At 44.3% G+C, this 18,806-nt stretch overlaps 1 protein-coding gene across 4 annotated transcripts; it reads right to left on the bottom strand.

Annotated features, from left to right (window-relative positions):
• Positions 1-12,271: 12,271 nt before the first annotated feature.
• On the bottom strand, positions 12,272-17,827 carry NEFM (neurofilament, medium polypeptide). 4 transcript variants are annotated; one of them, XM_011968835.1, is made up of 4 exons: positions 16,576-17,827; positions 15,715-15,839; positions 13,573-14,305; positions 12,272-13,476 (listed from the first exon to the last, which is right to left on the bottom strand). In XM_011968835.1, the coding sequence occupies exons 1-4, from the start codon at positions 17,653-17,655 to the stop codon at positions 12,763-12,765; spliced, it is 2,652 nt and encodes an 883-aa protein (XP_011824225.1). In that variant the 5' UTR covers positions 17,656-17,827; the 3' UTR covers positions 12,272-12,762. The 4 variants fall into 4 exon arrangements, with proteins under 4 accessions (XP_011824225.1, XP_011824226.1, XP_011824224.1 ...); XM_011968836.1 differs by having other exon boundaries at positions 12,272-13,098; positions 13,744-14,305; XM_011968834.1 differs by having other exon boundaries at positions 12,272-14,305.
• Positions 17,828-18,806: the final 979 nt, after the last annotated feature.

Genomic DNA, 18,806 nt, shown 5'->3' with positions numbered 1-18,806 from the left:
TTCTTCTTTCTTCTTTCTTCTTCTTTCTTCTTCTTCCTTTTTTTGAGATGGAGTCTCACTGTGTTGCCCAGACTGGAGTGCAGTGGTGCAATCTTGGCTCACTGCAACCTCCGCCTCCGAGGTTCAAGTGATTCTCATGCCTCAGCCTCCCAAGTAGCTGGGATTACAGGCACGTGCCACCACATCAGACTAATTTTGGTATTTTTAGTAGAGACGGGGTTTCACCACACTGGCCAGGCTTGTCTTGGACTCCTGACCTCAAGTGATCCACCAGCCTCAGCCTCCCAAAGTGTTGGGATTACAGGCGTGAGCCACTGCACCCAGCCTCTTTTGAGTTTCTGATTAGCCTCTCCAAAGGAGGCAGTCAGATATGCTTTTGTCTCAGTAAGCAGAATAGAATGGGAGGCAGGTTTGCCCTAAGCAGTTCCCAGCTTGACTTTTCCCTTTAGCTTAGTGATTTTTGGGGCTCCAAGATTTATTTTCTTTTCACAGGCCAAACTTAAAATATGCCAAGAGGCAGCTTTAGGCTAAACTTGATTTAACAGTGATCAGATTATCTTTTATTTGCCCCATGTTTCAGATGAGAAAAGGGATGTGAAGAATCCCTTTTCTCTTAGGATGAGTTGCCTAAGGTCACATGGTGAGTGTGCCAGTCATCTGTCAATGCTCATTCTCAGCTCAGTTTCTCACACTGACCCTGCTCTACTCTTTATCACAGCAACTGCATAGTTCAGGCTCCCTTCTTGACTAAATTTCAGATGCTACTGGCTCATGGCAGGAACCAGAGAAAGGATAGAAAAGGGAGGAGGGACAAATTAGAGAATACCTGCCACCATTGCCTCCCCACCTTGCTTCCATGCCCCACGTCCAGCAGAGGTTGTGTCTCCTTTTCCCACTTGCGTTCTTGAGTATGGCTTCCCTTGGACACCTCTCCCCTCCATGATCTCAGTTCTCACCAGGCTGCCCCTGCTGCCATAATTCTAGCTCCCTTTGGGTGGTTCTGTGTTCTGGGCTCTGGTAGCAACATCTACTTCTTGTGTGTTGCAACCCCAGGGGTGATAATGGTTTTTTTCCATTGCTAATTTCTGGGTTGCCTCATTGTCCCCTGCAATAAACTGAACTGTTCCCTCTCCCCCATCCCAACTATGTATGTTGAAGCCCTAAGATCCCAACGTGACTGTATTTGGATACAGGGCCTTTAAGGAAGTAATTAAGCCTAAATGAGCTTTAATAGTAGGACCCTGATCTGATTGGATTAGTGTCTTTATAAAAAGAGACACTGGAGAGCTCACTCTTGCTCTGCCATATGAGGACATGATGAAAAGGTGGCCCTCTGCAAGCCAGGGAGACAGCCCTCACCAGAACCTGACTGCTATCACCCAGACCTTTCTGTCATTTAAGTCACTGAGTCTATATTTTGTTATGTCAGCCCACACTGACTAGAGTTGAATTTGTTTCTCCCCTTTCCCTTAATTTGTGGTATATCTCCTTGTATTACATTCCATTCTCTTTGGAACTCTTAGAATGTTCTTTCTCCTCCTCCTCCTCCTTCTCCTCCTCCTCTTGACTGGCCCCTAACATGCTAAGTCCACTAGGAAGTTTAAAACTGGAACTTGAACCAATATCTAACTGGACATCAAAATCTGTGTTCTTAAAAGCTACACTGTACTTTCTGGATTGTTTTGGTTGTCTGCAGAGATTTGAGGAACAACCAAGTAAATAATATGAAAGAGGCTCTGTTTGATTAATGGCACTAAGAGGGATGGAAATGGGGAAAAGTTTAAAGTTTTCAGTGGTTCTAAATGTGACATTTTAGACCCATCCTTTGTAACGACAGGCTGGAGTTTGGGGGTCTGTGTGGAGAGAGAGCATTCCAGTTAGCGGCCCTGCTGTCATGGACAGCAAGAGGGGTAGGGATATTGTACTGATGGAATGTGGACATTGTTGTTCCTTGACAGCATCTTGAATGATATCATGATATGGTATGCCAAGCCCTGAAATATATATTAGCTTGGCAGTGAATATATATGTTTTTATTTTCTGATAACACATGGAGTTATAGGCTGTTAATGTGGGCAAGGTACATGTCTTTAATGTTATTAACTATTCTCATTCTTTGACAAATATTTCATTTCTCCCCAGAAAGATGTTGTTTACATTTGTTGCCAGAAAAAGGGGTTCCGATCCAGACCTCAAGAGGGGGTCCTTGGATCTCATGCAGAAAGGAATTAAAGGCAAGTCCTTGAGTTCAGCGAGAAGACAGAGTTTATTGTAAGCTGGTCAGTAACAGAGTAGGGCATCCTCAGAAAGCAAGAGGAGGGATATGCCATCTTTGTTTTAAACTTTCCTTATATAGGGGTCTTATCTATGTAACAGTAAATTATGTCTATGTGCAGGTGGACTGAGAGCATGACAACATTAATACTTTGCTGACTTAAAGTTTTCCTCTGCATTTTAGTGAGTAAGTGGATCAAACCATGACGATAGCTATCATAAAAGCACACACTGTTGTGTGATAGTGTATCACATAACTTTATCTTTAAAGTTATAGGATCTTTAGTGTATCACTTTTCTGGCCAGAAACCTCTGTGGCTGGTGGCACCTTTGCCTGAGTTGTTATCTTGTGTACAGGAAGAATGAGGTATGCCTACAAGTGGAGGGTGAGCAAGACCAAGAGAAGCTTTATTGAGTGCTAGAACAGCTCAGAGGATACATGCAGAGGACAGCTCCTGTCTGTAGGCAGGTCATCTTGTTCAGTGTTCAGCTCTCAGCAGAAAGAGGCCCTGGAGTGGGCGGCTTCTCTCTGCAGGTAGGTTGTCCTGTTTGCTCTGCAGCTCTCAGAGGAGAGGAGGCCCTGGAGAGGGTAACTCATCGCTGCAACTGGTCCTCCTGTCCTCTGCTCTGCTCTGGCTGAGCCTGGGGCTTTTATGGGCATCAGAGGGGGGAAGTGCATGCTGATTGGTCCATGGGCCGACATGGGTGGGCCTAGGAAAAAGCACCATGAGTTCCCCCTCCCTTCGGCAGCATTGGCAGCCCAGTCCCCAGGCTTCAGGCCTGCCCCAGCCTGAAGGTGGGGCTTCTCTGGGGACCTACCCACTTCCACCCAGGAGCCTGTCTGCCTCCCACAGCCATCCATTGCACCAAGGGGCATATGTGGGGCAGCACCTAGCTGCCCTCAGTTCCCCTCAGCTTCCCCTCTCATGTCCTCAGCTGATCAGCACCCAAAGTCTGGAGGGGTCAAGATGGCAGGAGGCTGGCATGTCAATACTTCCCCAAGCATGTGCATACCCAGCCAGGCTGTGGCAGCACCCAGGTTTGGCCCCAGCTCTGCTCTGAAATTGAAGTGGGTGCCAAGGAGAGGGTAAGCAGCAGGAGCAGGCACCTCCAAGCCTGCAGGGGTAAGAGTGCAGGGATGCCTGGGTCTGCAGCCTTGGTTTGGGTGGCTGCACCTATGCAGGGTGGGGGATGAGGTTCCTGTGTGCTCCTGGCTCCCAAGAGCATAGGGGTGCTGGGGTTGCAGCTCTGACTTGGGTAGCTGCAGTTGCACCTGGAAAGCTCCCCGTCACCAGGCACATGACCTGACTTGGCCCCATCTCAGTGGCCCCAGGACAGAGACTGCTAGGGAGAGGGTGCCGTCTGCCTCCTCCCGTGCCCTCCCTGCAGTGGCCAGCGTGATGGCAGATGGTTCACTGCTGCCATCAATATTGCTACATCTGGACATTCTGCTGTCACAGGAGTTTGTCCTTGCAGGCATGACTAAACTGCTTCCTTAGCCATAAAGATCTTATGACCATGGGTTACAACAGGTGAGGAATGTCCCTTGCTAGTTTTAAGATGGAGTTGCTTTTAAAATGATGGCACCCTGGCTCTCCTGTGCTCCTTTTCCCCTAACACTTCTGTCCACCAAATTTGAGGAGGAAGCATGTACTTTGGGTGACTTAATTCACTTGTCCTTCCTTGGCCTTACTTTTTCATATGTCTTGATGGGGATTTTGAAACTCATATGTTTTCTTGAGCAAATGCTGTAAGCAAATTCCTTACGAAGAATTGGCAAAGCAGTTTGCTAATTGCCAATGAGAAAGTGTTACTTTAGAATCATTTATGGCATATTTAATGGGTGGTTGATGAAGAATGGAGATCAGCATTAGCTCTCCAAATGTCATGGACACATGATTTGCTTCTAATGGTAATGTTTTTTCGAATATGCCAAGGGAATGAACTCAGTGGGTGGACATGGTCAACTGCTTTCCCAGGAACATGGTGATTATTAAGCTTCATGATCAATAATGCCCAGCAGAGGAAATTTAATCTCAAACTATGATAGTAACAGATAACAGCATATGGGATGTGCAAGTGCCATACAAATTTGTCCAAATTTCTAACATGTGACATTCAAGGCATTCTTTATGAGAACTGTCCAAGCCTGTCTAATTGCTGATGCATAGAAATAATTTCACTTGATGCTTAATCACTTTAATCCAACCTAAATACTTCCTTAGTTGCTCTCGCCGAAGAACTAAGTGTTGATCAAAGGTGATAGGCAGATACATGTTGTTGTTCCCTATGAAACTGGTTATGTGTTATAGGTGAGTAACTACTAGAAGAAAAACTTATTTGTTAGGTCATTGCCTACTTAAGAATCCGAGAAATGGAAAAATAGAGACATGAAATAGCTCATGCACCAATCAGAATTTTAATATATTTTATTTTGTAAAGAAGATACCACAAAATAGTGTTATATATCCAGGCACAGATTAGTGAAACTTAGAAGGTAACCTAGGATAACTCATTGTTGAGTTTTAAGTTCCTGCCGTCTATATAGCAATGAGTTTTAAAGTAACACTTTCCCCAAATCAGTTAATTTTGACATAAATGAAAAACTGGAGAATGGGGACTACTTGAGACAGGTTTGGCTCAACAGGTAGAAGGTTCATTCCAACGGTGAACAGATATAGTTACATATGTTTGCTGTTTTGTCTATTAAAGTATGAAGTAGAAAAGTCATGGGTTTGATATTAAAAAAATGCCTGGTTTTATTATGCCCAAACTTCCACAAAAAAATGGTGATAAAATAATACCTGCATGTATGTTTGTTATGAGAAATCATGGATTTATTACAGGTAATGTGCTTAGAAGACTACCTGGTAGGTAGTAAACTCAACAATGGTCATTACTGTTATGAGCTGCTTGGATTTGGGCGTGGCCTTCTGTTTCAGTCCATTTGCGTTACTCTGAAGGAATATCCGAGGCTAGGCAATTTATGAAGAAAAATGGTTTCATTGGTTAACGGTTCTGCAGGCTGTATAAGCAGCATTTGTGCTGGCATCTGCTTCTGCTGAGGTTTCAGGAAGCTTACAATCACGGTGGAAAGCAATGGGGAGCCAACATATTGCATGAGAGTTCTTGAGTAAGAGAGTGAGGCGGGAGATGCCACACACTTTTAAACAACCAGATCTCATGAGAACTCACTCACTATGGCATGGACAGTGCCAGGTTATTCATGAGAGTTCCACCCCCATGACCCAAACACCTCCTATCATGAGATTTGGAGGGACAAATATCCACACTATACCACCTTCATTTCTCTGAAAGTCCATTCTGGGGAAAAGGGAAGTGGGATTTATATGACTCTGTGGAATTTGCATCAGTGGGTGAACATTGCAGGGGATCAGAAATTGGAACAATGTAAAGAAGGTTTTGCAAACCGTCCAAGTTATCTGTTTGGATGACTTGCAGCAAAGTAATTTCCCTGTCACTGTAGATATTCAATTATATGTTAGGCAGCTGCCTTTTAGGCATAAGAAAGGTGGATTAAATATTATCGGCTAATTCAACCTTTAGGATTTTATGATTCTGAGTAGCATATAGTAAGTAAAGTTTAGTGCAAAGGTATCTACTCTTCTACTTCTTGAAGCTTTGCTACAGGTTGAATTTTTGTGTGTATCTCTTATTGACATGGTAATTAATATACATGAATATTTTAGTTATTACTTTTAAAATAAATATTAATGGCAATGAAAATTTACCATTTATTAAATGCCTACTATTTGTCAGACATTGTTATTCTGTATCTTATATTTATAATTTTATTTGGGGCTACTGAGAAATCCAGTTCAGAAGCAACTAGGCAGCCATAGTTAAAAAGAAATCTGGGGAAGAGGGAGGTCAGTTTTCTATTTCTCTTTCTGATATTCATATGTTATATACTTACATAGATAAGTCAATGACTTTTCTTTTTCTTTTTTTTTAAGAGACAGGGTCTTGCTCTGTCACCCAGGCTGGAGTGCAGTGGTCTAGTCATGCCTCACTGCAGCCTCAACCTCCCAGGCCAGGCTCAAGCAGCTCTCTCATCTCAGTCTCCTGAATAGCTGGGACGCAGGTACATGGCACCATGTCTGGCTAATTTACTTTTCTTTTAATTTTTTGTAAAGACCAGGTCTCCCTGTATTGCCCAGGCTGATCTCAAACTGCTGGGCTCAAGCGATCTCCTCCTGCCTCACACTGCCAATGTGCTAAGCCACGGTTCCTCGCCCAAAAGTTAATAACTTTTAACTTTTTGTTCTTCCAAATATTAGTACACAGTTTTGTTTTGTTTTTTTTTAGGTGGAGTCTTGCTCTGTCGCCCAGGCTGGAGTGCAATGGCACGATCTCGATCTCGGCTCACTGTAAGCTCCATCTCCCGAGTTCACACCATTCTCCTGCCTCAGCTTCCCAAGTAGCTGGGACTGCAGGTGCCTACTACCATACCCGGCTAATTTTTTGTAGAGATGATGTTTCACCGTGTTAGCCAGGATGGTCTCGATCTCCTGACCTCGTAATCCGCCTGCCTTGGCCTCCCAAAGTGCTGGGATTACAGGCGCACACAGTATTTTAGTGCAAATTCTCCTTAAGCTGAATTACTCTTTTTGGATAAGAGTAAGTTTTTGACATATGAGTCGAGGAAGATATAAAAGAATCATCACAGAATTCAACATACACTTGAATTTTCCAAGTTAAAATAGGAGATGTGGAGGTGTTATGACTTGTGTGGAGGGCCCAGCCTTCTAGATCCCAGGGCAAAGAAGGCTCTTTGTGCTATACTCTGTGGTTTCAACTAATATGTGATTTTCCAGAAGAGGTGATGAGCAATTACAATTAAGCATATTCCAAAGCCCTAATGCAAACCAGTAATTTTACTCCGAAATTTATTTGAAATCTGAGAACCAATGGGAAAAGGAGCCCTTTTCAATCCTTATCTCTTTCTGTTGTCGGGACTTACTCTCTTAGGAATGTGAGAACACCAAAAGTAGAACCTATGATACTTGAAGTTGGCCCCTGACTTGTGATCTTGCGATCTCAAGGCAGAATCAAAAATTCCTGGTGTTTGCCTTCTGGACTCAATGTTGTCACTCAAATTCTGGGGCCCTTGATTCTCTGCTCTCCACCCCCTACTCACCTCACCCACCCACACACAAAACAAGACTATAGCATGGGCCTATGTAAGTGGTCCTTCCTACTTAGTGCTTTAGAATGATTATGCTTTTCATAAACTTAAAAAAAAAAGCCTTTTTATGTAGTCGGCTGTTAATTTTTTTTCAACTCTGTTCTCTTCTAAGATAAGAATGCTAATTAGAGTTAAGGAATGATTTAAGGAGCATTGCCTAAAATGAATACCTTATTGAAGATATTATGTGGTAACTTTTCAAAATACCTCAAATAAGAAGTCAAAGAGAATCCTGAAAGCCCTGCAGTATGGTGTTGAGCACAGTCAGCATGGATCTGGGGATTTCATGCTGTCTTCAGAGGCCTGGCACAAAAATATTTCTCTCTCTTACTCTCAATATGGTTTTAAATCATTTGCATCAATAAACTTTTTTTTTTTGTTTTTGTGCTGTGGAGTCTTACTCTGTTGCCTAGGCTGGAGTGGAGTGGCACAATCTCAGCTCACTGCAACCTCTGCCTCCCAGGTTCAAGCAATTCTTCATCCTCAGCCTCCCAAGTGGCTGGAATTACAGGTGCCCGCCACTACACCAGGCTAATTTTTGTATTTTTAGTAGAGACAGGGTTTCACCATAATGGCCAGGCTGGTCTCAAACTCCTGACTTCTGGTGATCTGTCCACCTCGGCCTCCCAAAGTGCTGGGATTACATGTATGAGCCATCATGTAATCAAGATTACATGATGGTCAAGAAACTTTTAAGCCCTGTGATTATGTAGATGGATTCTTGGGTGTCTAAGCAGCCTATATAGATTAATGCAAAGAAAAATGCAGTGAATTTCCACCCAAATTCTCTATATGGGTAATGAAATTATGTGTACACTGATGAAGAAATATCTGTGCATGTAAGTATATTTATATTCATGTTGTGTACTTATTTTGGTAAACTCATCATTGCAATCTGTATTGAAATTATATATAAGAAAATTAAGGTACCAATTAATTTCACCTCTTTGAATTCGAAATTCTGTACCTATAGCTGTGATCCAATTTAAAATTCATCATCTTTAATAAATGGTTTTGATTGGCTACCAAATGCCTAAAGCCCTGCAGCCCTGTTACAGTGTGGAGCATTTTCATAGGTAACACCCCATTACTTCGGCAGCCCTGTTTTACAGATAAGGAGGTGGAGGCTTAGAGGGTAAATATAATGGACCCAAGACACACAATTTTGCTATCTACAGCCCGGGATTTGAACGCTAAACTATTACTTTTGCCAAGCTCTAAGGGTTGAGGAGCCCTAAAAATAGACAAATTTTCTGCAGATCTAATAGAATAATTCACTTAAAAATAGCTCCTCGTTCCCTTTCGGCAAATTATATAAAACACTAGGAAAAAGATAGCTTGTTCCAAACTGGAACAACCAACCCATTTGTTGTGGAAATGAATATCCTAATGTTTTAATACTGTTTCTGTCTGCACTGACTGGCAATAGAAGGAAATGCACTAGAAATAACTCTGTCTATTGAACATGAAAGTTACTATGAGAAAAGTGTTTGACACTTGCAAGCTGTTGTGATAGAAGGAATCACCACTTATTTTGCATTTGAGTATTTATTCTTTTCCTCATGATGCAAACACAGTGCCATAGAGAAGTGAAATTGTATCTTTTTTTAAATGTAAAGAGATATGCAAGTATATTAAATGAATGATTTATAGTATTCCTCTGTTTTCTTTTTTTCAATTTTAAAAGAAATAAATGACCCTAGCTTAACATCCTTATAACTGGAGATGGCTGCCATGGATGGATTTGAGGATTACTATAGGACAGGGGTTAAGAGTATATGCTTTGGGCTGGCAGGGTGGTTCACATCTGTAATCCCAGCACTTTGGGAGGCTGAATTGGGCAGATTGCTTGAGTCCAGGGGTTTGAGACCAGCCTGGGCAACGTCACAAAACTTATATCTACAAAAAAACACAAAAATGGTTAGCTGGGCATGGTGGCATGTGCCTGTAGTCCCAGCTACTCAGGAGGCTGAGGTGGGAGGATCACCTGAGCCCAGATGCTCCAGGCTGCAGTGAACCATGATCATGAGCATGCCCCTGCACTCCAGTCTGGGTGACAGAGTGAAAGCCTGTCCAAAAAAAAAAAAAAAAAGAGTATATACTCTGGACCTTTACTAACTGAGTTAAATCCCAGTTCTATCATCTACTAGTGTTTGACCCAGAGGAAGATTTTTCTTTTAAAAAAATCTGTTCTTATATGTTTGAAGATTGAGAATAAATGAACTTTGATAATCCTCACAAAATTTAAAATAAAATAGTGTCTCAAAGACAGTCTGCTGGCAAGGTAGAAATTCTGCTTTTCAATGGCTTAACGTGCCCAGAGACCGACTGTCGTCAGAGGAAAGGTACTCTTACATCCTAAACTCTTGGAGATTTGTGCTTAATTTAAATGTAGTTTCTCCTTGTCACTGAACATATTTGGAAACATGAATTTCAAATTGCTTTCTCTTTCAATAATAGTGTAATGGCTGGCAGTGACAACAAAATAAGTAATTTTATAGGAGAAGACCATTGTATCTCCAGGTTCTAGTCCTCAATATGCATTTATTGAATTAATGAATCAACCAGGCAATTGATTGACTTAGAAATACTTGCATGGGTTATCAAAGGTATGTTGTTCTATTTATTTATTTATTTATTTATTTATTTATTTTGAGACGGACTCCCCCTACGTTGCCAGGATTGGACTCGAACTCCTGGGCTTGAGCGATCCTCATGTCTCAGCCTCTGGAGCAGCTGTGACTATTGGCCTGTGCCACTGCAGCCAGAGGTATTCCGCCATCTTTAAAGAGTACAAAATCGTGATTTTTGTTTTATGGAATATGTAGCAATATTACTGAATGTCTTACCTTCTTAGGAAAGAAAACAAAGTGGTTGAAAACAAAGTTAGAGCTGAAGAGTTAAGTTTCTGGTGCCTCTGTTGGACAGTTTTGCTGATTGATCGTGTCATTTTAAAACAATATATACAACCAAAAAAGAAAGTCTTCTAAGCCTCAGGGTCCAGTGCTGGTAAGTGAGATGATTTTAGGTACCAATGAGTATTTTTATAGTAATGATTGTATATTTACTGGGCATTTAAAAAATTCACATAGATCATATCATATGACTCCAGCCTCTATTCCTACTTCTGATAACAGCTCCCAGACTTTCTGTGAAGAGTTGCTGTTCTGTCATTGGAGTCAGTTTGGGTGGGACTATCAATCAAGGTGCTCCTCTTTGCTGGTGAAGGTGTGTGGCAAATAGGTGATACTGTGTTCCTGGAATTCCACTGAAGTGTCACTGAGTTTTCAGTTTAATCGCCCTATGACTGCGTGATGATTCCTGCGACCTCTGTCCCTGGGGCTGTCCGAGCTCCTCTCTCCCAGCACCTGCCTCCTCTGCTGATGTTTTCCCTCTAGGAGTTACCCTGTATCCTTCCAATACACTCTTTTTTATTTTTAAATTCTGTATCACTAAATCAGTTTTTTTTTCTGATTATATTTAAATAATCCTGTTCCACTTTGTGTGTCATGGATATTTTTGCTTCAGAAAAATTAACATCTTAACATAAAATGTAAATTCTTTTAAAGAAAGAAATCTGAATACATAATTGTACAGATGATACTCAGATATAACCAAAATTGTGAGGATTAGCAAATGGTTAATGATTGGAAACACAATAAAAACTGCCATTAACAATTAGCTTCCTGGATATGTTTAGGCATTAAAATTAGAGTTATCTTGAAAAAGTCATTGAAAATACTATCAAGGATTGTATTACTGAGCTGATCCTATTAATGAGAAAACATGGACTTGGACAAGATAATGTGCTAATTAATATATTAATGGTCTTCAAGGCCTGAAACAAGTTTTGAAAAGGGAATGATAGTATTTCCTTGGTCAAGATCATGTCTTTTTTTAAAAAACACTTATTGCCTATGTCATAGAATCTCATTTTTCTTTTTCTCAAGTAGGGTATTTTATTTATTTTCTATATTATTTTCCCCAATTAGTAAAATACTAAAGGTATAAATCTCTGTCAAGCAAATCAAGCATTAGTGATGCAGACAATGTATACGTGTGTGTGTGTGCACAGGAGGCATGCTTCTGAGGCTGGATAGTTCCGGATAGGAGTGTTAGTGATGCAGACAATGTGTACGTGTGTGTGTGCGCAGGAGGCATGCTTCTGAGGCTGGATAGTTATGGGTAGGAGTGTTAGTGATGTCAGTCCTGTCCCCTCTGGACACATCATCATAAATGCCATGAGCTCCTCTGTCTCTGTCCCAACTCCAAGGCACAAGTGATGAACCCCTCCTTCATTTGTCCTCTTACCTAGAGGTTCTCTGAGTTCTGTTTTGGGATAGAAACACTGAAGATTTCTATCCCACCGGATTCCTATTTGTATCTGATGCTTTTATTTTTGTTTCAAAAATATGATTTTAAAATTATGGGATGAAGACCGGGCTCAGTGAAGATGTAGACACCTGAAAATATCTTCAGCAATTATATTTTCCAAGTAATTGCTCTCAGGGAAATAGCAATAAGAAGTGCAGTTTACTTATGATTCCCCCCAAAAATCTATTTTAGGGCAAGAAAGCTTCAGGTAGTGGAGATCTCACTTTGAAATGGCATAACAGGCTGGGCATGGTGGCTTATGCCTATAATCCTAGCACTTTGGGTGGCTGAGGCAGGAGGACTGCTTGAGGCCAAGAGTTCAAGACCAACCTGGCCAACATAGCAAGACCCCATCTCTAAATAAAAATAAATAAAAATTAAAAAAAAAGAAATGACATAAGACTCAGCAATTGACTATGTTTCCAATATGACCTTTATTGAGCAAGTACTGCTGTGACGTTTAACATCAATCAACATAAGATTGCAAACTGTGCATGTCAACGAGGTTCTCCCATGAACAAAAGTCCATTTTAAACGCACCAGTGAGGTAAACATAATTATTCGTATATAGCTTTCTTAAGGCTAAGAGAGTTCTGTGTTTCCTTTATTGTTTTTGGCTCAGTTGGTACTTTGCATAATACATCTCAAGACATCCCCCCTTAAGTGACCCCCTTCCAACAGCTTAGGAAATTGGCAAATTTCCCAGGTACATACAATATCATGCATTTGAATCCCCCAAAGACTGAGGAGGGAGCACCCTGAGCTTGCATGCAGTCCCCTCATATTGCACAAAGTAAATACAATGTCTGGAGCCCCCATGGGAGAACCCGTTCTGTTTTGAAGCTGCCAATCACATGCATTTTGAAATTGTCATATGGCTTAACCTTTTGCAGTGGACTCAAATCTTAGTCACTCTGGGTGACTTCCTTTACTATGGCGTGTGAAGTGACTTTTTCTACCTTTTTAGTAGACACTAGTTTCTCCTCAAAGGTCTCTTCGTGCTCTTCAACCTTTTGAGTGACGGTTACAGATTTAGTGATATATTTGGTAGCACCATCTCCCCCCTCACTGGTGATTTTTTCTACTGTTTTGGTCACTACCACTTTCTCCTCACTTTTATCTCCCCCCTTCTTTTCATCTGCCGGGCTCAAGTCTAGGCCATTGGTGACAACGCCTTTCTCCTCTTCCCTCCCACTGCCTTTTTCCTTGGTCTCCTGCTCTACCTCCTCTTTTCCTTCTACCTCCCCATTGACAGCTATGTCTTCCTTCCTGGATCCCTTGGCACCTTTATCACTCCCTTCTTCCTCACTCCCTCCCTCTCCTCCCACTTTCTCCTTCTCTTTCTCCTGCTGCAGTGGCTTCCCCTCTTCTTTGATCTCTTTCTCCAAGTGCACCTTTACCGATTTGGTGATGGTGACCACCTCCTCCACAGCTTCCTCCTTTACCGGGGACTCAGCTTTCTTCTTCTCTGGCACATCCTTTGGTTTCTCTTCCTTTTTCTCTACCTTCTCTTCCTTGGGAGCTTCCTTGACTTCCTTCTCTTCTTCCTCTTTCTGTTCACCTTTCCCCACTTCTGCTTTTGACTTTGCCTCTTCCACTGGTGATTTTGTCACAGGAGACTTGGCTTTCTCTTCCACTGGTGATTTTGTCACAGGAGATTTGGCTTTCTCTTCCACTGGTGATTTTGTCACAGGAGATTTGGCTTTCTCTTCCACTGGTGATTTTGTCTTGGCTTTCTCTTCCACTGGTGATTTTGTCACAGGAGACTTGGCTTTCTCTTCCACTGGTGATTTTGGCACAGGAGACTTGGCTTTTTCTGGCTTTTCCACCTTGACATCTGCCACCAGCTCCTCCTTGGTAGCCACTTCCTCACGCTTTTCCTCCACTTTCTTTTCCTCTTTAGCTTCGGCTTCCTCTGCTTCACCTTCAGCCTCTGTTTCTCCTTCTTCCTGCTCACCTTCCTCTTTTTCACTAGAGCCTTCCTTCTCGGATCCTCCCTCTTCGGCTTGGTCTGACTTAGCTCCCTCATCTTCTTCTTCCTCTTCTTCTTCCTGGCCTTCCTCTTCCTCCTTTTCCCCCTCTTCCTCTTCTTTAACTTCAGGTGCAGTTGGTTTCACTGGAGACTTTTTGGCAGCTACTTCTTCTTCAGCTTCTGGCTCCTCTCCCTTTTCTTCTGCTGCTTCTTCCTTCTCTTCCTTCATGGAAACGGCCAGTTCCTCTGTAATGGCTGTCAGGGCCTCTTCCATTTCTGACTTCTCATCCTCCACTTTGGTTTCCTCTATGATCTCCTCAACAAATTTGTGTTGGACCTTGAGCTTGGGAGCTTCCACCTTGGTTTTCTGAATCTTACTGGATATTGTGACTGAGGGCTGTCGGTGTGTGTACAGTGGCCCAGTGATGCTTCCTGCAAATGTGCTAAATCTCGTCTCTTCACCCTCCAGGAGTTTTCTAAGGAGAAAATCAAAGAACATAAGACATAGTAAAAATTTCACTGGGCCTTCTGAGTTTCATTACATTCTGGGTATTGTAGTAGCTACCTTTGAAGAAATAGAATTACATAAGTAAAATATTCTATCAATTTGTTATAATACCTGCTATCACTTACTTGCATATTACGTCATACTCAGTGACAGAGAAAGGTTCTCCTGGACTGCCCCCTACAATGACTAACCTTGCCCAATAGTCCACTAACCACACCCAGCTACTAAGTCTTGGCCCTGCAGTAGAGATCCATTAGGTCCAACAAGAATATGCTGAAAAACTTGTTAGTGGCCAAATAGGAAAAAACAAAAACGAAAACAAAAACACAAAAAGCCACAAACAAAAATCCCCAAACTTCAAAGCCAAATAACCTTTCTGAGAGTAGTCACTTTCTTAAACATTTAGATTTTCAGGATATGTACTATTTTTAAAGCAAATATAACTTTCATAAAAATCTTGCTGTTAAGCATATTTCAGAACTTAGCCAGGTGTTAATATGGGTGTATCAAGTTATAAATTGGTCGATAATTTTTACCATAAATTGTCTATTTAATGTAGTTATTCAGCTTTCCTGAAAAGAGAGATAGCTCTGTAAATGCAATTTATTCTTGTTATATTATAACTACTTTATTGGTAGTAGAAAATTTTTAATCAACGATTTTGTCCTTTGCGCTTAGTCAACAGCAAGGTCACATCAGTTAATAGACCTATAACGTATCTCTCTATCTATAAAAAGATCATACACATTTGTGTCTATATATCTAGATTTATATGCATATGCACATATATGTATCTATAGATCTAGATTAATATTATACATGATATAGATATAATTTATACTATAGTCTAGCATAAAATATAATACATATAAATTATCTACATATATAAAATAACTGTATCTATATTCTAATATATCATTCTATATCTATTCTCAGCCAGATGATGGCAATAGTAAGCTGTATAACAGAGAAACAGAGAAATAGAATGTCCTGGTGTTTGTCCTTGACATTATAAATTTGAAAAGCTGAAACCACTAGATGAAATATTAGAAACCAAAACTCTGTTCATGCTTCCAACATTTGAAAACATTTTTCCATAAAAAGTTTAAGCATATGCATTGAGATTAATCTGCACCTCCTTCGTCTAATTCAAAAATCTTTTGCTTCTACTAGTATTTATTCTTTTAAAGCTGAATAAAAAGAGAGAAAACTACACTTGCAATTCTTTAGAATAATTTTTTTCTAAGTAAGCAAGAAAACCAGGCGCTGAGTTGATGCCTGCACCCTGCCTGCTTTAACTTTAGTGGTGAAAGCTCTGCCCGAACAGCCTCTGCGTGGTGGTTAGTGTTCCGGATACGCATGTAGTGAGCACCGTACCTGTACGCAGCGATTTCTATATCCAGAGCCATCTTGACATTGAGGAGGTCCTGGTATTCGCGCAAATGACGAGCCATTTCCCACTTTGTGCCCCGAAGCTCATTTTCCAGCTGCTGGATGGTGTCCTGAAACAGACACAGAGAGTCTCCCTAGACTCAACCTTGCAAACAGCAACTTCCTTCGCAAACCACTTGCTACCCCTTCCCTCTCGCCTCCTCCCATCTCTCTCCGCTTCTGCAAACCTCGCTGACACCCGACTCCCAGCCCCCCTCCCCCACCCCCTTTTTCTTTTAAATCTAAGGGATTCTCAAGGAACATACAAGATCGGTAAGACAGTAGGACACTTCCTGGGCACATCACGCACGGAGATCAGTGGACTTAGAACACGTCTCAACAGGACACAAACATGCATGGGGAAACTCCATGGCTGACCTGGCCATTCCCATCTGAGTGAGCCCTTTGGGCTGAAGCCAATTTTGAGAGCTCTTCCGATCATTGCCGGAAAAGTAGAGAATACACGGGTTTCTGCATAAGCTATCCTAAAGTTGCTGATTTATCCACTACCGAATTTATCCCTCCTGCTTTAAACGTGCAAGCGTGCAAAATTAGAACTGGAAAAGAAGTACGTTTTTGAAAAAGGTCAAGACCTTTAAGCAGCTGGGGCAGGTGGGTGGGGGCGGAGTATGGAGGATGAGAGTGGCGAGAATGCTGATCCGAAACTACCCTAAGTCTGCGGCGCGCGCGCTCTAGCGAGCGGCCGCCAGAGAGCGCGGCGGAGAGGGCTCCTGGGCACGCGCCCAAGTGTCGGGGGCGCGCGGCGCTGGCGCTGGCGCAGGCTGGCCGCGCAGCCGCGGTTCCTACCTGGTAGCTGCTGAGGTCGTGGTTGTGGCGCTCCTCGATGTCGCTGAGCTGCCGCTCCAGGGACTCCTTGGTGCCGCGCACCGACTCTAGCTCGATGCTCTTGGACTGCAACTGGCGCCGGTACTCGGCGATCTCTTCCTTGGCGGAGCGGATGGCCTCCTTGTTCTGCTCTGCCGCCTCGGTGAGCTTGGCGTAGCGGCATTTGAACCACTCTTCGGCCTGGTGCATATTCTGGTCGGAGTGGCATTCGAGCTGGGAGCGGATTTCCTTCAGCGCCGTAGAGATGTCTGTCTTCAGGTAGTCTTTGCGCTCCACCGTGATGTGTGATGCCTGGATCTGGGCCAGAAGGTCGGCCACCTCCTCCTCGTGGTTGCTCCGCAGGAAGGCCACCTCATCCTGCAGCGACTGCACCTTCTTGTCCAGCTCCACCTTGACCAGCGACGCCTCTTCGATGTCTTTGCGCAGCGCGCGGATGGCCGCCTCAGTGTCGTCGCGCAGCCGCGCCTCCTCCTCGAAGCGCTCCTTGAGCCGGTGGATGTCTTCCTCCAGGTGGTCCGAGTCCAGCTGCACCTGAGCCTTCTCGTGGTTCACCATCTCCAGCGTGGCGCGCAGCTCGCGGATCTCCTGGTCGTACGCGTCGCCCAGCTGGGCGTGCGAGGCCTGCTTCTGCCGCAGCGCCTGGATCTCCGCCTCAATCTCCTTATTCTGCTGCTCCAGGTAGTGCACCTTCTCTATGTAGCCGGCGAAGCGGTCGTTCAGCCCCTGCAGCTGCTCCTTCTCGTTGGAGCGGGACAGCTTGTAGTCGCCACCGGGTCCGGAGCCGCCGTTGAGCAGGGACGAGGACTGGCTGAAGTCAAGGCTGCTCTCGGCGGAGCTGAGCATGGCCGAGCTGTAGGCGAGGCGCGGGGCGAGCATGCTGCGCTTGTAGGAGGAAGACACGGTGCTGGGCGAGCCGCGGGACCACGACTGCGAGCGGAAGCCGCTGGACGGGGAGCCGCTGACGCGGCTGAAGCTCGAGCGGGTCTCGGTTACCCGCCGGTAGGCGGACGGGTTGCCCAGCGAGTCCAATGTGTAGCTCATCTTGGAGGCCTTGGGGCGTGTGGCTGTCACAGCGTTCTGCCGGCCTCGCCGCAGCCCATTTATAGCCGCGGCGCTGGTCCCGGGCCAGGGCCCCGCCCCGTGGAGGCGGCGGCCGAGGAGGCGGGGACTGCGGGCACCGGTCGGGGAGGAGGGGAGGGGGGCGGCTGAGCGGTGATTCAGCGCCCGCTACACGTGGGCCCAGGCCGCATGGGAACCCGGACTTTGCTGCCCTGGGCCCAGCCCCTCCCCCAGGTTCCCTTTCAGTCCCAGGCCACTTGTCGCCGGGCAGTCGCCTTCTCTCCACTTCTCACTTCCCGATTGCGTTTCGCACCCTTGGTACAAATATCGCCAGCGCCCTTTCTTTGCCCGTCACTGTCCCACCGTTCGGGCAGCGCTTCCCCGACCCCCTGGTCTCCTTGCTCTTTAGCCCTCTACCCTCTTATCCTCAAGCCTTTCTCTTCTTTTACCCTTTCCCGGATACTTTTTTCTTTACCCATCTCCTGTGCTTAATCCCATCCCCTTCTTTTTTGGCCCCTCTTCTCCTTCCTGCTGTGGCCTTTAGTTCGCTTCACCCTGCCTTTCTCTCAGCCCCTTCCTCGCGGACCCTTTTCTTCCAATCTTTCCTTCTCTCCGTCTCCTGCTTCCCCTCCCCCTGCATTCCCTCTCCTCCCCTCCCCCACCCTCATCTTTTCTTGCCTCCCTCCCCTTCCCCCACTCCTGTCTTAAAGCAGCTGGAGATGAGCGCCAAGGAGCTGGGTCTAGAAGACAAAAAGAAAAGAAAAAAAAGACTTTGAGGAACCGTCTGCCTGAAGGCTTCGGGAAGGGGACAAAGAGAACAGGCCAGGGTAGTTCTTTGTATAAAAAGTGGGATATTGCGTTTTTAACGTTTGGGGGACGTCCGCAGCTTCCGCAGGGGCAGAAGGTAAGGCGCTTGTGCTCGCTATGGCGCCGGCAGCACCAAGGACAGCGCCCAGGTCGGGCGAGCGGGAGATGCAGCCTCCTAGGGGCTTGTCACCCAGCCTGGCCTGTCAGGTTGGAAGGGGGTAGGGGGTTGCCTTCCCCCTCTTCTCTCCGAGCAAATACAATTTAAACCTGCCTGTAGTGACTCTCTTTGCAGGAGCGAAGCTGGAATCGCAGGCTAAGACTTCTCT

This window comes from Mandrillus leucophaeus, unplaced genomic scaffold (assembly GCF_000951045.1).
Source record: "Mandrillus leucophaeus isolate KB7577 unplaced genomic scaffold, Mleu.le_1.0 Scaffold86, whole genome shotgun sequence".
NCBI classification, from domain to species: domain Eukaryota; kingdom Metazoa; phylum Chordata; class Mammalia; order Primates; family Cercopithecidae; genus Mandrillus; species Mandrillus leucophaeus.
This window is presented reverse-complemented; position numbering and strand designations above follow the sequence as displayed.

Bases quoted from the DNA above. Each gene is read 5' to 3' on its own strand.
- NEFM (XM_011968834.1), bottom strand. From the start codon at position 17,655: ATGAGCTACACATTGGACTCGCTGGGCAACCCGTCCGCCTACCGGCGG. The intron at 15,840-16,575 runs GTAGGAACCGCG...TGTCTGTTTCAG, and splicing joins ACGACCTCAGCAGCTACCAG to GACACCATCCAGCAGCTGGA. The intron at 14,306-15,714 runs GTACGGTGCTCA...TTTTCTCCTTAG, and splicing joins ATAGAAATCGCTGCGTACAG to AAAACTCCTGGAGGGTGAAG.